Source organism: Columba livia, chromosome 1 (genome assembly GCF_036013475.1).
Source record: "Columba livia isolate bColLiv1 breed racing homer chromosome 1, bColLiv1.pat.W.v2, whole genome shotgun sequence".
NCBI classification, from domain to species: Eukaryota; Metazoa; Chordata; class Aves; order Columbiformes; family Columbidae; genus Columba; species Columba livia.
The window spans coordinates 197122355-197138740 of record NC_088602.1 but is presented as its reverse complement, the minus strand read 5'-3'; the positions used below and the strand labels follow the sequence as shown (position 1 = coordinate 197138740).

At 38.1% G+C, this 16386-nt stretch overlaps 1 protein-coding gene across 4 annotated transcripts in view; it reads right to left on the bottom strand.

The window, feature by feature from the left end:
* Window positions 1–16386, bottom strand: part of ATXN7L1 (ataxin 7 like 1) — a 114111-nt gene that overhangs the window by 61669 nt on the left and 36056 nt on the right. For 3 of the 4 annotated variants that reach the window (XM_065049054.1, XM_065049052.1, XM_065049055.1), the window contains one exon: window positions 13045–13149. The exons of the other annotated variant lie outside the window; for it this stretch is intronic. In XM_065049054.1, coding sequence (XP_064905126.1) covers window positions 13045–13149 — 105 coding nt within the window. The remainder of the gene's footprint in view (window positions 1–13044; window positions 13150–16386) is intronic. 4 annotated transcript variants of the gene reach the window in all.

Sequence of the window (16386 nt, the reverse complement as noted above, 5' to 3'; positions counted from 1 at the left end):
CAATGATACTATCTAGCTGGAATTGTGAGTTAAAAAAATAAACCCCAAACCAAGTTGTCTGCTTAAACAGAGTTTCTGGTGCAAATGCTGGCAAGAAATTCATAATTCCTTCACATATAACTGCATCACATGATAAGCAACTGGAAATAAAACTGTCCTAGCACAGGGACCACAGAGTAACTTGAATCCTCTCTGCGGATGAAAGCAAAGCAGAGACTGAAGCCAACTTTGCCAGGTTTCACTAACACTGATCTCAGAAATGCAAAGGAGGAAGGTACTTCACCTTTTTGTGCCTGCATTTCCAAAATCTGCCTTTATATTTTGACTTTACATCACACCAAGAGTGAACAGGCCATCGACAGGCTCATGATGACCGGGCATCCTCAAATTAGGGCAGAAGCAACAATTGAGCTTTTTCCCTTTATGACTCTCTATGACCATCTGCTGCGAGTCCTCAGAGAGAACCGTGATGGGAAGGCAGTAAATCACATGGATAAAACCAGCACAGAGTGACAAGGAGGAATGGCCTCTGAGCGTGGACACGCAGCATCTCCACTTGACCCATGGTAACTGCAAGATGAAAGCTTTCTGACTGACTCTTTCCAAGATGTCCAAAATTGGGGAGTGACTAAAAAGGTATTGTAGTGATCTCAAAACTACTCATATTTGTGAGACATGGTAGTCCAGTATTCATGATTTTGTTTCTCTAGTTCATAAAAATAAATTGGAGTGAAAGCTGTGAACATCACATAGACTGGATATGAAAATATCCTGACCTGCCTCTATTTCCAGTTCCCTTAAAAAGCTCCCAAACCCTGCTAAGCACGTCGCTCACTGCAGCACTGCTTTGACCTGAGATGGACAAGTAAGTCATAAAGGAACGCCCAGGCTTTGCCAACCAACCTGCTGCTGGTAACTGCGATCTGAGCATCCTCCCTGTCCTTCAGATTATTTTATATTCAGGACACATAGTGGTTATCACTGACCCAACAAACACTGGAGCTGCTGTGAGACGGGAAGGAGCGTTCCAGCCCCCCACCTGATGGCTAAGAAACTACTTACAGGGCAAGGAAAAGAGGGTAAAAATGGTCCTCACAGAAAGAATTTCAGCGCTGGCATGCAGCAAGGGGCTGCACTGGGGCCTCAACTATTCAACATAATCAGAAACAATCCAAAAAAAGAAAGCGGTTAGTGAGAGAACAAGACCTTTGGTATATAATTACTCAGAGTACTAAGGTTTAGAATGAGCAGACTGCAGAAAGACCTAACGTTACTGAATGGTATAATAAAATAGTAAATGCAGTTCCATGTAGAAAAATGTAAAGTGACAGACATGGAAGAAGAAACCAATCTTAACTTTATCTACAAAATGATAGTCTCTGAATTATTATCACACAGTAATGAGACACTGGCCTTGTAACAGTTCTATGAAATTATCATCTCAATCATCCGTAGTGGTCAAAAAGTCAAACCAAATGTTAGGCAAGGAATACAGTCAATCACACCATTGGTTCCCTCCTTTCAAAAATGGTTTCAAAGACTTGGACAAGATTAAAACAAACAAACAAACCAACCAAAAACAAACAAACAAACCAACCAAAAAACACCCCAAAACCCACACAAACAAACAAAACACAAAATAACCCCCACAAACAAAAAACCCCGAAACCAAACCAACAAACAAAACCACACAAAAAAGCGCATAGCAAAGGCACGGAGAATCACTACAAGGGTGACAATTAGACAGATTTGAACTTGTCAAACTGGACGAGTGACAACAGAGGAGGGTTATGATGCACATCAATTATGAAGGTGGACAGGAAATGACTGTTTGTTGTGGGTTTAAAAACAAACCAAAAAAGGAGGTATTTCTTCACACAGTGTACAGCTAAGTTTTGAGAATCCTTTCCACAGGACCTCATAGCTCTGAAGTTTCCATTTAATTCAAAATAACAGTGCATCCACAACATTGTTTAGCACCACAATGACGAGCACCAGATCTTTACTTTAAAGATTCATTTTTTTGACGCACCATTTCTATACTCATCTTACTAAACTGTGCCCTCCTCCAAAGCCTTAACTGCCTGGTCCTGCCTGTGCCTTTCCTGCCCATGAAAAAAATGTTGAAAAGCTTTAAAGCTCAATTCAGCATTCCCACTAAATGCTGGCACTACAGAGTGACAAAAAATGTATTTAAACAGCAAAATAATGCTTTGTTGTCCTAGCCAAAATCAAACACATTGTTTTACTTATATCATACAGATTTCATGTACCTTGAGTCACAAAATGAGAAAATGTTGTCTTGAGGCTCATATGGACACCCACAATTCTACTGCAAGCCTGAGAGAGTGTAAAGCACACACAAGGATGCACCAGCTCCACAGTTCGTGCAATCCGATCCCCATCAAGCACACACTAAAGCAATCTGCAACACCTATCATCCACGTAGATCTTTTCAGTATTGTTGGCCAATTACTGGTACATGTTTCAGCTCAGACAAATGTATTCCAGCTTCAATATTCTGAGGAAAAAGCAAACTCCTCCCTGTCAATCCTCCTCCTAACAAACTGAATTTAAAAAATGAAACCATCAACCATCAATCTCAGACCTAAAACTAGATTCAATGTAATTAAAAATTCTCTAGTTACACAATTAGTAAAGCACAACATTGATGATATGCTCATGGAAAAAATACTTTATACGACAGCAGGGATAAAGTGAAAGCAGGCATATCAAATAAAGATACATTAACACTGTCTTAAACACATTTCTTATATGCAGTGCTTGATATTTATGTAAGTATGGTATTAGTTATACTTCACTAGTTGCAGACCAGATACTAGGCATGGTAAAAGAGTATTTTGCAGAATCAAGAAGTGTGGGAGAATCTGTTATTTCCCAGAAAAGTAGTCAACTAAAATGTTGATTAACAGCATCACCAGTCTCACAAACATAAATAACTAATGAGGCAAATTTCCTAAATTTTGTTTAGGCATCTTAACATTAGGTAGGTTTTGGTGCAAGAAGCTAAATCAGATATTTGAAATTGAGTCAAAATATACATGTAGTAAAGGTGAACAAGTTGCCCATCATCATTTGCCTAACATACTTTAAACAGTTCTTTCATTATATCTCGTAGAATATAATTGCATTAATCTACCTAGATGAATGCAAAAAATTTTGTTTTGAAAACAGAAGACTACAGTGCAACTAACCTATTTGTAACAATAAAATAGATTTTAGAACAAGGCCTAATTCAATATTTTTCTATTTTAATATGACAATTATTACATTAATATCACCAGTTAAATAGAATAGCAATAAGCTATTAAGGTAATTATATGAATCACTACAGGATTGTGAAATGGGAAACATACAGAGCTTCAGCTGTATTTGAAATGATGAGAATTTTAAGTACAACATTTTATGCATGCAAATAAAATGTTTTGAATAGATTTGGCACTAGTCAGGTACCAAGAGGTTGCGTACTACTATTACAATGAAACAATCTGAACTCGCTAGATTTTAAACATGGAGCTGTGACAAAAATCATATTAAAATAAACAAGAAGAAATATTTTAAAAATTAAGAAGGTATAAAAAAAATCTGGGATTAATATTATTACTGAAAATTGTGGAAAAAGTATCTAAAGTAGATTTGCAAGCTTTGTACTAGCTAGTTTACCACACTCGAGATTCCCCTCTACTAAAATATGAGGGTTTTTTAAACATAAAATTAAAAAACTATTTATTCATGAAAGGCATTTAATGTAATTGCTTCCAACTTGAAAAAAATAGAGCTCTTCAACTACAGCTCGGTATTTATTTCAATTGTTCTCCACTGCACCTCTCTGAAAAAGGACATATGACTATTCTATCACCCTCCTGCATGTCAGGGGACTTCTGTCTACCCCACTGCACCCCAAGTGGCCTGCAGCTGTCAGAAAAGGCAACGGAAACACCGATGGAAAGCAGTATCTCAGAGGATCAGAAGCAGTACTTGTGGAAAGAAACAAACTGCCCTTCCAGTTTCCTTTCCACTCACCGCTGTACACAAGCAGGCAGCCTAACCCTGGCAGCGGGGAGGGCCAGGTCAACCTCCTGGGGTCAGCCAGGCCCCGCGGGCCTGTTCTCCAGCTCTGGAGGAGGCCGAGCACACAGGACGAGCTGCACCCCCAGCCTCAGCTGCCGCCCCACGCACACGCAGCAACCACAGCCCGTGGCACAGGACGTGCTCGGCTGTCGGAGAAGACACTACCCCAAAATTGCTGCTGTTCCGTTTGACGTAACTCAATAGTCAATGGAAAAGAAAAAATCAACTTTATGAGCCGGCTTATAGTAAACATTTCAGTAGAAACTTGTAATATTTGATAGAGACTTATGCAAATGTTAATTAGCTTCTGTAACACATGGAGAGTAAAACACTGTCCGATCAAAAACCTCACCCTCAGAAATCCCACTACATCTTCCTTGTCTGATCACACGCAGGATAAAAAAAGAAAAAGAGATAACAGAGAGGAGAGACTTGATCTTAACACTGTATTTCTGAAAACAGTGAATCGCACAGAATCACCAAATCGACTGGGTTGGAAAAGACCTCAGAGACCATCAAGTCCAACCCTTGGTCCAACTCCAGTCCATTTACCAGATCATGGCACTAAGTGCCATGTCCAATCTCAGTTTGAAAACCTCCAGGGACGGTGAGTCCAGCACCTCCCTGGGCAGCCATTCCAATGCCTGACCACTCTCCCTGTAAAGAATTTCTTTCTAATATCCAGCCTAAATTTCCCCTGGCAGAGTTGAAGCCCATGCCCCCTTGTCCTATTGTTAACTGCCTGGGAGAAGAGACCTGGCTATAACTTCCCTTCAGGTAGCAATTACTTCTTATTTGGGCCTTTGGCAAATGCAGATTCCACTTGGAATTTACTTCCTTTACAGTGCATCAAAATTTGATATAAAAAAAGACTTCGTTCTTGCTTATCTTTTATTCACCAAAACACTTCCAACAGTGAATTCAAAAAGCTCTTCTGTTCTGGACTTTATCTAGCGATAGGACCATAAAATAGTTCTCAAAAATTATTTTTTAAAACATTCCTTCTCTAAGATGGAAGGCATTCAACTTATTCAGCCCAAGCAACACTCTATGGAAAACTTCAAGCCAAATACTCTTATTTTTAATTTTGTCAGATTTTTACAGGTTACAATGGAAAATTTTCACTATACTTTTCCCCTCTACCCCCATCCCTCCACAAGAGAAGCAGCTGGAAGAATGATGCACTAAACACAGCCCTGTAAACTATAGTATGTAGGAGATTAAACTTAAGCCTAATGCTACAGTCAACCTTCAACAGCTGAGTTCTATTAATGGACACTCCTTAAAAGAAATCCTTATTGGTTACTATTTAAAACTACATCTCTATTAAAATCTTGACTGAAAGAAATTACAAGTGATATGTATCTCCCATCAATGCCATGACAACAACACCCAGTTCAACTATGTACTGCATCGTTTACCACAATTTATATGAAGTAAAAAACCATAAAAGCTTTCACTAATCAAATACTACAAATGAATGCACTATGCAAAAGAGATAAGCTAATTTAAAATGACAGGAATTATGTGTAAACTAGAACAATACACTTCCAGTGCACTGAAAAGCCCAGTGTCATTATTATTCTTTCAACCTATTTCCTATGTCGATTGATTTAAGATCAGCACTGTAAAACTGCACAACAGTCAATGCACCATAAAGGCACAACTTATCATAATAGAAAAAATTAGGGAAAAGACAATGAATCAATGTTTTACTTCCAGATTTTCAATTGCATACACACGCCCAGAAATAGGTAAAGGGGGTAGAGGAGGGTGAGGGGGAAGGTTTCTATCCTTATTAGCAATCTCATACATGCGTAGCATTCTGCTCACTGCTGACCATCTTCTGTTGAATACTCACTGCTCCCCAACACACATTCTTTTGAGATTCAACACTGCCAAAATGTTCCTGCTTTCTCATTCAAAGAATCTGTTGAATGAAGACATTTTCAATTATGGGCACATCAACCTAGGGCGGATTTTTGAAGTGCAGAAGTTATCTACGGGAAGTTGTCGGCTTCCTACTTACGCTGCTCATTGACCTTGTAACTCTCCATATATCATATCTGTTTCTACATCTGAACTTCTCTATTTTAGGCTCTGTCACTGATGACAAATTAGTAACAACAAAGAAGAAAGCAGTTCAAGCAGTGGGATGATAGTAGAAAATTCTTAAAAAGCCAACCCATCAAATATTGTGCTACTTGTTTCTAAGCAAGCAGGTCAGAGGGTCTGAACACAGCTTCACTTCTAATTCACACACTAGACTAAGAAAACACAACAAACTCCTTCCACCCTTGAGCAGATCTCAGCAACCTGCAAGGTGAAGACACGTTACATGTGCTGCTGCTCTGAGTATCAGCTGCACGTTTTTCAGTGCCTATCCCAGTCCATCCCTTGGATTTGGGTGTTGCTCTCTACGTTCAGGTTTAGTTTGTCTGATGCATCTCCAGTGCAAAAACCACTCTTGTTTTAGCCTGGGTCACAGCGTGGCTGGTGGTTAGGACATGTTCCTCTCCTAGGAGGTGGAAGAGGAGACAATAGCTCCAAGTGGCAAGGCTACCAAACGCAAATCTCTTGCTTCCAGGACAAGTACTTACAGAGAAGATAGGATTTTTTTTGTTTGTTTTTCTTGAATGAATATGGCCTTGTCAAGGTATTTTTCATTAAACTCTCTCCAGGGCACATACAGAAAAAAAAAACCCAACCTGTTTGCAGTCCTGGATGAGCACAGCAGCCAATACTGAGGTGATCAATGCTCACATGCATATGAGCAGCTAAGAAGTACTTTTATTTATTGCTTCATTTGAATCAAGTATTAAAGTGTCATTAGATTATCTTTTATGCATCTAAGTGCTCTTCTGAATCTGGCTGGAGTCTATCAGCAGTTAGGATATAGAACTGGTCTCTTCGAAGAGTAAACAAAGACAGATTTTGCACTTCTGTACCTATTCAGAGCCTCAAGAATTGCTCTGACATTCTAACAATAGAGCACTCCAAGAAAACGAAGGGAAACAGGTTAATTCAAAGGAATGCTGTTTTAGTTCTGCCTCCTCAAGGGTAATATCCACTGTACCTGGATTGTCCATGCAGTGATGCACTGAGTTGCAACAGCATGGACTTGAGAGACCCATGGAACCTGCAGGTACCACTGCGGGAACTACAGCTCAGATTTCCATCACGGGCAGGAGACAGAGGCCTGTGCCACTGCTTGTACTTTGGTCTCGAGAACAAGGCTTCTGACTGAAGGGATTTTTTTGTATGCTTTCAGCTACCAGGGGTTTCCAATTTAAAATAATGGAAATGAAAGTTACAGACAAAATCAGTGTATCCTAGGTGACTGCACAAGTGAGAATGTATGAATAAAAGTACACACAAAACATTCAATTCCTTCTCCCCCACCATCATCAAAAGAAAAGGAAAACTGGGATTCTTGTCAGTCTAGTTGCTCGTGTTTCCACATTTAACAAAAAGCAGGAGGAAAAAGACTCATTTTCATTATTTTAATTGTTTATGCAGTGAAACATAACCATGTGACAACCAGAAAGTTATTCAATCAACAGTGATATCATATAACAAGTTTTGACAAGACCGTGGAAAAAAACATTGCAGCACCAGAAAGAGAATCACTCAAAATGCCATTGTCCTTGAAGGACACAAGTGCACTCCCCTCAGTAAAAGATCAAATGCAATGGATAAAATATTAACAATTGCAAAACCCCAAACAGCTGTATCAAATAAAAACAAGGCATTGAATAATTGAAAATAACACCAAAACTGAGAATAATCCATCAAATGTGAAAGTGATACCCGTATCAAAATAATTATGTGAAAAAGATGCCAGCTAGTAATGTTGCAGCTCATGTTAAGAAAGCAAATAATTCTTATTCATACTGTAAGCTCAGCCTTCTTGTCTTTAATCGTGGTTCATTAATTTGTAATACACAACTAAGCACAACCTAAAATAGCTAGTCTGAGTAATTAAAAATATATAGCTTTTCTTAGGAAAATAATTACGATACAGGAGGGAAAACAATTTATTTATATTCTTCAGTGCTCCATTACTCTCTAGCTTATTTGTCTTTTCAATGATGTTTATACAGCCAAACAGAAGGATAAAAAGGAAATAACCTTTTTCAGCTTTCATGAGAACACGAGGATGTCAACTCAAGAATCCAAGAATTTAAAACTTAGAAGTAATGAAAACCAAAGGTAGGTTTGTTTGGTTTTGTTTGTTTTTTCTTTTTTTAAGGAATAAAACTTTCTATTTCTTAATTAGAAGCCTGTTAGAATAACCATAGAGACAGGCATGATAGATAGCACAAGCCTCCAATACAGGAACTGGCAAAATAAGAGATCTTCATGGTCATTTCTCCTTGATCAAGCAGCAAAACTGTTCTCCTCTGTAAGCTACAACTTCATCAAATGGGGATTTTAACTATTCATTTCATTAAGATATCCTCCACAGTTTTGGAAACTGTTCCAGAGTATGTTTGGAAAACTTCATTGATGGTTATTTTGCAGTTACTGTTTAACCAAGCTGCATTATTTAGCTTGGCTAATTCACCCCTTTCCCCCAATGTTACTTTTAACACTTTCCCATCATTCTTTCATTTCCTTATATTAACAGAAAAAGTTAAGATGTTTTCACGAGCTCTCTATATGTACACTGCTGCTTCTTCACTATGCCAGAGACTTTCCTTTAGACAAGGAAGAACAAAGTTAACAAGTTTATTATTGCATGGCACATCTGAAAAAAATAACTAGAACTGTATCTGATGCTCTTTAGTCTAGTAAAGGACAACGCACTATAAGACTATGAAGCTTTATCCTCTTGGGAGCCAAAGGAAAATAGAAACTTCTCTTGTGAAATGGTACAGGTCCCATCTTCACAAGTAACAGACTGTCACAGAATTGGAGTTAACAGAAGTCATATGTACAGAGCTCAGCACAGGCTGCCACCCTAAATATCTTCTAGAAAACAGAAACAGCAAGAACATTATGGTACTTCAGGAATACTAAACCGCTACATTTTTGGTGTCCCAAGAAGTGCTCTACCTCTTCATTGAGTCGGCATTGAAAAGTCTCAAAAGTAAAATTACCCACATGCCAGGCACATTTAGAAATATTACAAGCTGTATGACTGGACTGACTCCTAATTTCAAACTACTTTATAGAGAAATAAATACAATTATGTGCTCACACATTAAAGAAAAAACTATCTGAGATACTGTACCACTGCAATAAGTTACTCAAAAGTACTGGGTTCAGAAGCAAACACTATTTCAACCCTATTGTTGATGACATTTTGCTACATTGTTTTCTAAGTGTACAATAATACTGAATGACCTCAAGAAATTATTTGATTTATATAGTTTATTCCAGCAGCCTATAATAGCAAGTCTGTCTTTCAGTTGGGTTTACGCCATATGTACATGAATGATTTAATCCTTCCAAATGCATATAAATGTTTATCCCACAGATTCAAGGATGTGAAACTGCTCTTAAACATAATTCAGTATTTCTCTGACTTGGAGGCTACAACAGATCTACTGCTTTGCAACACTGAGCTTTATGCTGTGTTTATTACACAGACCCTCAAGTCCAGCAAATTAATCCTCTAATTAACCAGATCTCTTCTTTTACCTTCCTGATTTCTACTGGTCTAAGGTTGCATGATGCATCGCCTCCCATTAAAAAAAAGCCTGAACCACAACCAGATTCTTCTCTTCTTCTGCTTGATATTCTAGGAGTCAAACCCTTAAAAGCTGAATACCAACATCTGCCTCTATAATCTTCACAACGTCCCAGTGCCATCAAGGATGGCTGCCACATGTCTGAAATTAGAGACAAATGACACAGTGGGTCTTCTTACGCTCTGGAGAAAGGCAAATGCCAGCAAGGGCTCGAGAGAAGTTTTATAAAACTGCTCACTACACTCAGCATTCCAGTGCTGTTCCAAAGCCAAGACCTTCCAGTTTTAATGCAGGGAACCTACAAACATCAAGTACATTTCTGGCACAGACCTAAGTCCTGACTGAGAGAATAGGGACTGGATCTTACCAGGGATAGTAGTAACAAACTGCACTTTGTGGAAGAGTCTGGAATAGATCTCTACAAGTCCTTGTTAGTAGCAATAAAAACTCCTCATGACGCAGCCTTCAAGAGCCAAAAAACCAGTAGTGGTTTCTAATGCTTTCTCATTCCTTTGTCTTTGTTATAACCTGAAAGCTGCAATTTGAGACATAAAATAACACATTTTATGATAAATATGGCAGTCTAAAATATCTTAAAGTCTACTGACAGCTTCACCAAATTTACAGGTGTACTGCTGCATGGCCTAACTAATTAAACAAGACCTGATCCACTAAATTGATTGTGTCCAACAGGTGATAAAACTCTAAAAGAACCTGAAAATTAAATATTCTTGATTTACGGAAGAGCCCAGTGCAGCCAGAACTAATGTCTCAAGTGAAGCCTTCTCCAGACCTTTCTCAATGGACTATTGATATCAGAACATATGCAGTGAGAGATAATTCACAGAATCACACAGAATCACAGAACCTTAGGGACTGGAAGGGACCTCGAAAGACTATCTAGTCCAATCAGCCACAAGCAGCTCATGGTTGATCCATTTTATAATGCAAGATTTTTATCATTTTCTCACCAGACAATGCAACTACAGATCAATTTAATAAGATCTATGTGTAGCTCTTCTTTAGATCTAATTTCTTATCAAAACAACTACACATTAGTAGACGCATGTCACTTATACAACACGTAGTACTTTTAACTTATTAATTTTTCAAAAATAAATTAGTTATTTTCCAATAATTCCCCAGACCTCCAAGAAGCCTTCTCTCTTCTAAAACTTTTTATACTATTTTAAGACACCAACTTTTCTCTTTCTTCTTTAAAATAAAGTATTCTACCTACACATTTAAAGCTCTTCCATAGGCCTTTCAGTAATATTTCAGTACAACTGAAACAACTCTGACTAGATTAAGTACAATCTTCAAGAGGTAGCATCTTTGGTCAATTATTTTCAGTATTCTCAATTTATTCTAATACAGTATTTTTTTTTTAAAGTCTTCTTCACCTTAAGCTCTTAAATCAAGCAACTCAGAATTTAATGCTCAATTGTTCAGTGTAACAGGATTGCTATAACGAAAATGAAGTAAAAGGAATTGTACAAATAATAGAGAAAAGAGAAAAGGGAAAAAGAACAGTGACTCACAGGATCTCTGCAGTTTACAGGCAATACACTAACACTGATAGTAATTCATTACTTCCAAAGGGCTCAAAAACTTCCTTCAAACACGGATTACATTACTCTGATCTAGAAGAAACATCATTCTGTATGCCTCCCACATGAAAACAGAAGTAGCTTTCATACTGCTCCCCAAACCAGAAGGTCATGTCCAGGAGACCACACAACTATAGAAAGCTACAGCAAGGTTGTCCATAGGTTCTTCTGTTCTGTAGCAGATCTTTATTAATGCACCGGTTCAACACTTGTAATGCCCATCATAATACCACTATGACCACAAGCAGAGAAGCTTTTCTGTCACTGAAAGAACCATGAGATACCTGACGAGCTGGGCTGGAAGAAACCACACATGACTAAGGGCAAGAGAAAGGATTTTAAAAAACCAGCAGGACAGCTTGTTAAAACACTGAAATTAACACCTGCCCCGCACCATTATATTAGCAAGACCCTCTCCCACTATACTATTTGAGATCTTTCCTTATCCATTGGATATAGATGCTACATTCCACTACTAACATTTTTTCACAGTTATTTCAATGTGGGCCAAAGGTCCTGGCAAGTTGTACAACTGCCTCTCAATGCAGTTCCTTCTAGTTGTTAGCAGTCCATTTGCACAAACTCAGGGTAATACTTTGGTAATACGTCTATAAAAGTAAATTAACTTTCATATTTTCTGTTCATTCCACTTACATTTTCTCCTCAGTGAGTTGCTTTGCTGTCAAGACAACTGAAAGGGACACAGGATTTGTGAAATTTATTTGTTGTATGTAGGCAAGGAAAACCTTGATGGGTCTTTCTTCTTTCTTAATGTATTTAATTGATTACATCCTCAATACTAGCTACCTTTCATTATTATGCAATCACCTTCAAATTAATTTGATTAAACTGAATTTGATTAAACCTCATGCAAAGCCAGCCATTCCAGTCACATTTTGCAATCCTTGGAAAAAAAAATATAGAAGGAAAACAAACCACCACAGAAACAAACCGCTAGACAAATAACAAATAAACCACTGGATAATTAATAAATAAACCAGACCTTGGGATGAAGTTTTTCAGAGAATATTTGAAAGCAGTTTGTTAATTAATAGCAAAAAAAACAACATAAAAATTGTCATCTTGCTGTTGTCATACTAACTGAGAAATAAATATCTGCACATTTCTGCTGTTTCTCAAATGAATGTTTTTCAAAAGAATCTTAACAAATACAACTCAACATGCCAATGACGTAAAAAATTGAACCCTACGATAAATATAAAAATAAACCCTATACACACCTATGCATAAATCCCATCAGAAAACAATCTATAACATACAACTTCTAGTTAATGTAGATCAGTATCACAGCCCTCACTTTGCAGCTTCAATAAAAGACAATCCAATGTTATGCCATAATAGTTTTAGCCTAGCTAGTACCTAACTAATAGGATTTATTTGTTGTAACAGGTTAATTTAGTATAACAAGTGCAACTTGAAAAGCCCAGCTTCTAGAACAACTAATTCAACTTCCTCTACAGGAAATACACTTATTTGAAGGCATCCCTGGTATTTTCTGTGGAAAGAACACAAGATAACCAGAAAAGCATATCTGCAATGCCTCTGTCATGATCGTATGCAGTGAGTCTTAAGAGAACCATACGCCAGTTTGGCACTGTAATTCAGGAAAGAAAACATTCACTTACCGCAGTGTGACTGGAAAACCTGTGGCTTGACTACCTGATTGCAGATATTGCACACTACAAGATAGAAATCATCATGAGCTGGATAATGGCCAAATAAGTGCATATCTGTGGGAAAGTTAAAAATATATACAAGAATTAGAAATTATGCTTTAAATATATATTAAGAAAAAAAAATGAAAATACTGCAGGGCCATTACAGTTACATTAATTTACACAAAGCAAATTTATACACTGCTCCGTAAGAGCTTCTTACTATGTTAGAGATGGTTTTTCGCCTCTTCTGGCTTTCAAGGTCCTGTACTAATACTGCAGCGTCATCCCTCAGTCTGAGTCAGAACACAGGCAGCAACACCTTTGTCTTAACACTCACTGCCAAGAAATGCAACAAGCATTTCTGTGTTGGTCAACTCTTGAAACAGTAAAAGAATATGTCTTTTAAAATTTCTGCCTAAAGATCCTTTGAGAAAACACGTTATGCTCCATGTTACAACATTCCAAGCTTGACTACACATTGCTAGAGAAAGTCTCCAGCCTAAAAGCTATTTCTAGTAACCACGGTCAAGGATCCTACAGCTTAAAATACAGTCAGGAATATCATCCCTGTTTTGAACCAGATGTTATGACATGAGATTTCTGATTCTGTGCATATGACCCTTCTAGTTCAAATGCCCTGCTGTTCGTTTCCCCAGCAAAATCTTTGGGAGAGACAAAGATGGTTAATGAGGTACTTCTCAGCGACGACATGAGGAATTTCATAAAATCAAAAGACAGGTACAGTCAGATGATGACAAGCACTTGTTCCTCTCAGCTGAAACACATAATACAATACATGCATTCTTAAACCATTACAAACACAGAGTAAAATGAGCTTAAATTACTACTGAAGGCCTCAGAGCTCTAACATTACAAGTGAGGTAACTTGTTTCACCCTGCATTGCTATAACTGGAGAACAAACACACATCCTCATCCACCGCAGCTCAGCTTGGAGGGCAGAAACTCATCGTTTTTCTGCACTTTGGTATGATCATGGCACTGTCCCTGGTGTTGTTAACGAAGGTGTTGCTGCATTAGTAACCCTGTGCTGAGTACTGGCCGCACAGATCACACTACCTCTCAGAACAGGGCAGTAACATCTTTAAATAAAGATGTTGTAAAATGGCATTCCAGCATTATTCAGCAGCATCCAAAAGTCTATTACAGAGCTTGCAACTGCGGCTTCTGACTCAGACTGAAATATCAACCTGGTGGCTCTTAAGCAAGAGGAAAAATGAGAAGACCCTCAGAGAAGACAAACATGCACAACAGCAGCCATGACTGACAAAAGATCAGTGACTGTATCCTACTTCTCCAATAAGTCATGTTTTTCTTTAAAAACAGTGATTTCTTTCAAAAGGTGACTCAAGCAGGTCCCTTGTGTCAAACATTTTGGCCCTTAAATTATTTTTATAAGTAATTCTGCCCAGGTCTGTACCAGCACAGAAGTAACATCACTGCTTACGATGTCAGTACTTGGCATGATGAAGTGCAAAGTGTCTTCAATCCCCCAAAAACCCAAGAGAGGAATGGGACAACCCTCTCACAGTAATTCAGGCAGTATCGCAAGTGGATCCAAACATCCCCGGGCACAAACCAGCACCACCGACCTGCAGGTATTTCATAGTCTGATACAATGTGAACCATTCCTTTATTCCCTGAAAACCACAAGCCTCTCTCTGCGTTACTGCTCGTACCAGGCTATGAAATCCAGTTGAAAGGTTAACAAATCACGTCCTCTTCACAGTGCTTGTCTTGGACTAACCAAGCCTCCAAATGCATTACGGCCAGATTAATGCAATCAACACATTCAACTTAAATTTAAAAGAAGGGCAGTGGTGAGGTATAAACTCCTTTGGGAATCTCTTGGTGTAGTTAGTGTTAGTACCGATGAAGCCAAAACCACACAGTTAGATTAAATCAAATCCTCCCTACTAGTAAAACAAACAAACAAAACCCTAAGCAGGCACCATGTCTGGCCTGTTTATTTTGTTTCAATGTGATAAGTCAGTAATCTTAAAAAAATAACTTTACATTGGCAATTCTTAACCAAGGATATTTTTGAACAGAACCTACTAATTTCCACTAAGAGCATTGTAAACTCCACAGAAAGGAGGATTTCTCGCAGGTATAATTTGACACAATGTCTTACCTCAAAAACATGCATTTAGTGACATCTATGAAATATTTCAAAAATGGCTAAAACATCTCAACAACTTAGAACATTTTTTTCCTGTTGTTTGAATGGTCTGGTGACAATCTTGTTAAGAAAACATACAGCCTTTGCCCTTTAGAAACACAAAAGTTTCAACTTTTTTCCATTTTAAATTCCTTAAGTCCATTTAACCTTCACAGCTCTGTATACCGGCCTTTAAAATATACCCAGCTCAGAGGCATATGAAGGCTGGCTGGGTCCAAATCTGAGTTTTTAATGAAGTCTGGCTGCAAGGAGTAACTTAGTAAAACACATAAGGTATTAATACTGGAGAGATCTATCCCAAGGACACAGATGGAATAAGAAATCAGGTTAGTTCACAGGATCACAAAATCATCTACGTTTTCACCAGGCACTGTCAAGAAGACAAAGCAGTGGAGGAAAAGTTCTGGTACCCGTGAGCTCACTGCACAACGCTGGCAAACAGCACCAGTTAAGTTCTTACGATACTGAGGCGGCAGAAGTTGAGGTGCAAAAAAACTGCACAGACATGTAGGAGAATGCACCAAAACGCTGCTGTGAGAAACACAGCATCAAAACGATGCACACAGGCAGAGTAAGTGACATCCTGAAGCAGCGATTTGAAAGCTTTCTCATTTTGCAGTTGCCTAGAAATAGCCCAGCGGAGGTGCAAGAGTCTATTGTACATGTGACTATTCTGATATGAACTGAAGCTACTAGCTACCTGTCAAAAGTCCACTTAAATTAACCCAAGAATCTCAAGGAAACAAAACCATGGGTTGGAAATCAGAAAGAGGAATCACACCACAGAAATAAATTGTTATTATTGAATCAGAATAGCTAAAAAGCTTTAATTAAATACTGTCTTTCAGACTGGATTCCTTAAAGACATCACTATGCAGGAGTTTGTAAGAGAAGAAAATTGATCATCAAGTACAAACAGGTTTCACTAACTCTATTAGTTCATCAATGTTAACAAGATTGGCACAAATCAGTTTTCATTATTAAACTCATGATTTGTAAGCACCCATTAAGTATACTTAAATTACTTTTTAATTAAAGCTGTACAAAGCGTTAATATTGTCTCACTAGAAATTCCAACTGGGGACACACTTTACTAGGTGTAATAATA